The sequence below is a fragment of the Lipotes vexillifer genome, unplaced genomic scaffold (genome assembly GCF_000442215.2).
Source record: "Lipotes vexillifer unplaced genomic scaffold, Lipotes_vexillifer_v1.1 scaffold623, whole genome shotgun sequence".
Classification (NCBI taxonomy): Eukaryota; Metazoa; Chordata; class Mammalia; order Artiodactyla; family Lipotidae; genus Lipotes; species Lipotes vexillifer.
In genome coordinates this window covers 418,539-425,601 of record NW_006796847.1, presented here as the reverse complement: position 1 = coordinate 425,601, position 7,063 = coordinate 418,539, and the positions used below count along the sequence as shown (strand labels likewise).

General features: G+C 35.5%; 1 protein-coding gene across 2 annotated transcripts in view; it reads right to left on the bottom strand.

The window, feature by feature from the left end:
- CRPPA (CDP-L-ribitol pyrophosphorylase A) overlaps positions 1-7,063 on the bottom strand; it is a 327,109-nt gene that overhangs the window by 124,751 nt on the left and 195,295 nt on the right. For both annotated transcript variants that reach the window (XM_007469029.1, XM_007469030.1), the window contains one exon: positions 3,924-4,055. In XM_007469029.1, coding sequence (XP_007469091.1) covers positions 3,924-4,055 — 132 coding nt within the window. The remainder of the gene's footprint in view (positions 1-3,923; positions 4,056-7,063) is intronic.

Genomic DNA, 7,063 nt, shown 5'->3' with positions numbered 1-7,063 from the left:
AAAAAAAGGGACTAAGATCCTTTATATAGACTCAACTATAAAAACTGGTTTGAATTATTCATAGTTATTTTTGTATGGTATTTTTTAAAAAAGGGATAGGACCTGATTTAAATTCATTCAACAAATTGTAAAGGCAAGCTTTATGCTACACTTCTAGTCTACAGCATAAATTTCAAATCTTTCCTGATTTGTCTACACCTTGAGGAACAGAAAACTGGATAATAACATTAGAAAACTTTATACTATGGTCAAATATTTTTTACTTATATTTATATACGTGTATTTATATAAATGTATAGATACATATATATACACAGTGAAGCCTGTCACTTGATCTATAACTCTAAGTTTAAGCTACCCACGAAGAGCTCATTTTAAATTATTAATTTTTTGAGGCCACCAGAATATTTTAAAGTCAATTTTGGGAAAAAAAGTTAATAGTGCCTTACTACAGTGATATAGATAAGAAACTAGCATATTTAATAATTTAGCAAATAATCTCTCTCAAAGGCAGAAAAAACACACACATAAAGCTTATCTAGAGTTAAGTATTTGTTAAAGTTTCTTATATCAGTAAAGAAAATATGGAGAAATTGAGTTGAGCTATTATAAAATTTGATGCATTTGTCAGTGACTGAATTATTAAATTATCAGTAATTGATCATAGGCAACATTGTAGAACATTTATAGATACTAAAGAAGGAATCAATCCTTAGCTTTATCCAAATCAATTTTTTCCTTAAAGGTATATACAAAATATAGATGACATCTAATTTGTAAATTATATGATGCAAGAAACTATAGCTAATTACTCATATGCTATAACCTAGATCAAAAAAGACAATGAAAGACTGAAAAAAATAGAATAAAACTAATCAGCTTAAAATTGCCAAACACAAAAACTCCTATAAATGTGTGTAAAAGAACTCTATACAAACACAAACAGAGGTTTAATAGCATCATGTGTTAAAAAGAAAAAAGCCTACGTAATTCTATTTAACTATAAACATCATATACATCAACACTGTGAAGGTGCGGCCAAATATCAAAACCATCTACATTAACAGAAATATCACATACATAACAAGGGAGGTTTTCTTTAAGCCAGAAAGAACATATGCGTAACACAGATACAAAGTCAATTCGATACATTCTCTCTTCCAAGGAGGGCCTATCGATAAACTGAAGACCTATCCAAAGAAGAGGCACCTGATGCTAGTGTCTTATAAAAAATGGTTTTAAGAAAAACCTAGAAAGGTTTCACTGATCAGAGACTTAGAAGCATACACAATAACTACCTACAAAACACCTAATGGCTCTTACAGAGATGAATTAGATTTAGGGAACAAAGTCCAGTGTATGAACACTACAAAAAGTTGTATCTCACAGCACAGTGGAAAGCACAGACCAACACTCTTCACCAAACGGTGAATGAAAGCTCCACCTTATACATCTTCATATCCTTGGTGTTTGCAGTGTCAAGTAGGCACTCAATGTTAGAAGCACTGCTTTAACTAAATGGAAAAATTAGGACTGAAGTAGAAAGAGACTGTACAGAGGTAGTGCTTGCTTTACTTAACAGTATACTTGTGAGGAGTGTTTCTCAAAGTTTCTTTTGGGGAACATTAGTCCCATGATTTATCTATGGTTAAAGGATTATAGGAGAAAATGGAAAATGGCATTGCCCTTGTCCCCAGGTTGGAGATATGAAATGCTCATCAGTATATTAAGGATTTGTGAGAAGCCCTCATTAAAGAAGTCTGTTTAACTCTATTCACTGCTGCCTCTCCAGTTTTTTAACCACAGCTCTTTTTTAATGGCATACCTAACAAACATCCCAGGATCTCTTAGTAAATGCTCTTTAAGGTGGAATTATGTGTTGGACAGTGTGCTGGGCTAGTAAAAGTCAATTCACATCTGTGTCTTTAAGGACAAAAGTAAACCTTTCATTTTCAACATTTTCACATACTTGAAACGTCATTACTGAAATGTTAAGAAGAGACAAGCAACACCTAAGTAAGCTATCTTTGCATCCTAAAGCAATGAGAGACATATCCTGAAGGGCTTGTAGGACTACCTTTTTCCCACTTTTGGTAACTTAGTAGACAGCTGGCTTAGCAGGTCCAAGTGTGCTTAAAAGAGCAGTCAGATACCAAAAGCAGTGGGCTGCAAAGGCTCCTGCTTTTCAACAAGGCTACTTTTCCAATCAGGGAGCCTTCATAGGTACAGAGTCACAGATACTCACTGTACTCCATTCCATAAAAGGGTAGAACATGTCAAGTGTGAAAAAAATGAATACTTTTATGTAAATATGAACTCTACAAGTGTTACCAGGTTTAGCAAATAAAACACAAGATGCCCAGTTATACCTGAAATTCAGAATAACAATGAAGAATTTTTTGTGCAAATATGGTCCATGTAACATTTGGCACATACTTATGCTAAAACATACTTTTTCTCTGAAACTGCATGCTCCATTTCAACTGGCAACCAGACCCTCCACTAGAAAGTCAGCTACAGACCCTTTGTGCTTAATCTAAATCATAGGACAAAGAGAGTTCCAGAACTGTGTGTGCTCTACCATTCCCCAGCTTTTGAGGTTTTCCTGAGTGAACTCTATTTTATACCTGTACAGCATGGCATTAGTCCATGACTCCTTTGCATGGCACAAGAGAAATAACTGATTTCTTTTTCCCACCACGTTAATCTAGGGTACAACCAAAGACAATATCGAAGAGGAAACATTCCTGAAGGAAGATACAGACCTGAGTTCTTATTCTTACTCTGCCAGTTTTATGTCCTTGGGCAACTATATGTCTCTCTTTAGGCCTTGGTTGTGCTGACTTCAGGAACCATATGGCACTAACGTTTTACAATTCCATGATGCTAAGTGAACTAAACTTTGCCTTGTCCTTAGGACCAACTGGAGGTCATGCTTGTCTATGTCAGAAGCAGAGGAAACAACCTCAAAGTTAAAGAAAACCAAGGAACTGGCTAAAAGATGGCCCTTATATTCAACTAAAATCCATTTGTTTCAAAAGAAATGTTGTTACCTTCAGGCTAAAAAGGCACCTTAAATATTTCATAAACAATAGCTGTTATTCATCAACCATACAGTACCAAATCACTTTTATTCCAGACCACTAAGAACAAAAGCAGTTGACTATTTTACTTCCTTGACTCCTATGTGGTACACCTCTAAGACACCATGAAGCTTTCTGAAAGGTGTCTGTGCACAAAGGGCAAATCCATCTTCTCTAACAGATTCTCCAAACAGTTTGATTTAAATAGCATTTCTCTGCACAAAGAATCTATAATGCTAATTCATTTTGCCTTCAGCTTAAGTAACTCGCTATTAAAAGACAGCGACAGTAAGAGTTTTTGTCTAGTTAAATACCAGGCCCTCATGTAACCCAAATGCCAGCCACTGCTTTCAAATGATTAAAGTCTTGATTACCAACATCTTTAGCACAGCATTAAAGGAATAAACAACTTTAAATTATACAAACGGCTAAGACTGTGACCTTAGAGTTGCCAGTTAAATACAAGAGTCCAGTTAAATATGAAATTCAAATTTCAAATTCCACAATTGGAATTAAAAATAAAATTATTTTTATTTGAAATTCAAACTTAACTGGGGATTCTGTATTTTTCTTTGCATATCTGGCAATTTTATGTGGGCTACCTAGTGTGAGATCTTTGTCAATTTTCATCTTTTTTTCCCCCTAATCAAAACACTTGTTTTGATTTTTAATTTTCCCTTAGAGTCAAGAGTTTCTACCTGCTGCAGAACATGAACAGATAAATAATTTACCAGCCCAATTTTTTTTTAATATTTCTTTGCTTTTAACAAAATCAGGTTCCCACCAATAAAACTGTAGTCTAAAACACATACAATCTGAAGAGACCAACGTTTTACCTACCTGTGGGTAATATACGAGAAGGCCATATAATAAAATATTTGTTTTTTTCACTTCTTTGGCAAATTCTCTAATCTGCATTAGGTTTCCCATTTTCTGACCAAATGGTACTGATTCATAATCAAGAAATTGCACCTGCAAAATAATATAAAAGGTAACAATCAGAGTACCATTCAGTTTCCCTTGAAAAGTATGACATTAAAGAAGCTTAAAACACATATAATATTGAAATTATTTTTATCATTTTATTAACTTCTAATCATTTCAACCCATACTTAATAAACTGAACCATCCTTTATAAATACAGATGCAGTAAACACTAACTGAAAAGTATAAAATGCTAATATTCTATTTCAGTTTGTGTCAGAGTCAAGTATATTGATATAAAGAATATATGATTTCATCAATTCTTTCAACTTGCTTCCTAATTTGTAACTTGAAACTAGGCTAGATAGAAATAAATAGGTTAAGAAATTAACAGTAACAATAAAATTCAAGGGACTGCTTATCCAAATACATAAAGTTTTTTAGAAGAATCTCTTTCAAAGTAATAACTGGAATTTAATAATAATCTATTTCTTAAAGTAAATCCAGAAGAATTTTATATAGAATTCTTTAGCAGTGTTAGTGTTTTTCTTGAAATTATTCAAGTGACTATTTTTTAAGCATTTTTTTCATTTAAATTTAAGGTCTCAGGGTGATCTGTGCTCTTTTGTACAAACTACTACTACTGAGATGATACAATACTGTCCGTCTTCCATGGGATATAAAAACGTAAATCACAACAATAACTTCAAAATAAACTATTTAAAATGCAAATGTACATATACAATGAGCATAAGAAATATGTGTATTCTTTTGCAATATCCAAATTTTAAAACAAGAGTTATTTGTTCAATTATGTGTATTTATTAACTAGGAGCATTTTATAATATACTCCACCTTATATACTAATACTAATCCCTTATACCAATCTTATACTAATCCCTTCCTCTCTGCTCATTCATATGGAAATGTGCTCTTTATGACAACAGACAACAAAACATCTTATTATGTACTTTCTGTAAAACAAGGGAATGAGAGGGTTTTTTTTCACCCATTACATTTTGCTTTTCCAGGGAAAACTGCTTATATAACATCCATTTTTAAAGATAATTGAGATAATGTGCAATGTATTTTAATTTAGTGGATATTCAGTAACTTCCTTGGAACTTTTCATTAAATATAGTCAGTTGAAAACATATACATATAGCTGCTACCTCTTGAAATCTAAGGTAACAATAAAGACTTTTTTCCTTAAAAATGTCCAATTCATAAACCAAAAGAACAAAGAAAAGCAAAAAAAAAAAAATTTTTTTTGGAAGATAAAAAGCAGAAAGAATAAGTTTCAGGTTTTTCTATCTGCTGAATAGCTGAAGAAAAGACCATGTAACCCTGAAACCCTGGGGTCACCTTCCCCTAAGCTCTGTTTCCCTGAAAACTTATGAAAGTGAAACTTCAGCTTTTTTTACCAGGTAGCATTACTTATGGTAAAACTAACTCCTGACTGGTAAACCACACACAGGCTGGAAGAATTGTGAATGAACTATAAATACTAGACCTTCCTTCAAAGTAATTCACCTTATAGCCAGGTGTTCCCCTTGCTGGTACCTGGAAGCTAATGACTATCAGCTGTTGCAAAAGATGTCAGTCCCTATTTGCAGCTGAAGTCTTCTGAAAGGATGGCTCACATACCACCTTCTGTGATCTCCTTCCCTCACCCATGAGAAACCAAGGTAGAGGGAGAAGTGGGGAGAAATAAGCAGCCCCTAAACTCATGTGAGATGATGAGCTCAGGAGCTACAGCAGAAGACACTCCCACCTCTGCCCTGCCTTTTTCCCTGCCCTGTAGTCTTTCACAAAGCTGGTCAAACTAGTGCTATAAAGGCTTCTACTCTTAGGAGTTTGAACCTAAAATTGCTGTGGTGTGCTTGCTACCAAAAGCAGGCTAATTCCCCAACACTGAGGCAATTTTGGAAACTGCAGTCACGGTATGGATCTGAAGCCAGGGGACAGGCTGAGGGTAAGAGTCTCTCCGGAGCCCATAATGGCCCGATCACTACATAGCCCCATACCAGCTGGGCTGGGGAACAATACTACTGTTTGGAGTTAAAAGCCTCAGAGGACTGTTTAACTCTTTTAACTGTGTAATTACCTGTACTATTCAGATACCATGAAATGCTAGCGGCCACCTTGCCCAACATACGTTAGGTGAATGGAATGCCCTAGAAATTTGCAATACACAACCTGGGCAACCTTACTGCCAGCCTAGATAGATAGCTAGACAGACAGACATTTCTTGTTTAATACAAGTTTTCCTGACAAAATTTGAGTTCAGAAAAATCCTGCACTAAAGTAAGGGAGGTGGGTGGTAGGGAGACCGTTTGTGTAAAAATAGCACAAGGAGCAGAAAAGAAAAGACCACTATAACTGGTAATTATAGCCTGTACAGAAATTTAAAATGCACAGAAATGAAAGAGTGGAAATGCTCGTAATGCATTAATTAGAGAAGGAACAATGACTATGATACAAGTGGGAATGAGCTCTGCGCCAGGAAGCTGCCGTTAGGGTTGGCCCAGGAGGAAACGCATGCTGCCAGGAGCTGGGGAACCTCTCGGGGAAGTGACAGCTGGGAGCAGGTACTCATTTTTAATTTTTCTTAAAGAGTGTCCTACAACAGAGCCTAAAATTAATTTTTTAAATACCAGTTAATTACATTAACTATTAATTGTAAAAATAAATTATAACTCCGGGAGTCTAAAAAAATGGTAAACCTAAAACTCGAGACAAGATTATATTGAAATGAGAACATTCAACAGATAAAGTGTGAATCTTTTTATTTTTTTGAAGGACAGAAATTAGAGACCTAATTAGAAATTAGAGCTAATTATGTATATTAAAACTAATGCTGGGGCTTCCCTCGTGGTGCAGTGGTTGAGAGTCCTCCTGCCGATGCAGGGGACGCAGGTTCGGGCCCCGGTCTGGGAAGATCCCACGTGCCGCGAAGCGGCTGGGCCCGTGAGCCATGGCCGCTGAGCCTGCGTGTCCAGAGCCTGTGCTCCACAATGGGAGAGGCCACAACACTGAGAGGCCCGTGTACCGCA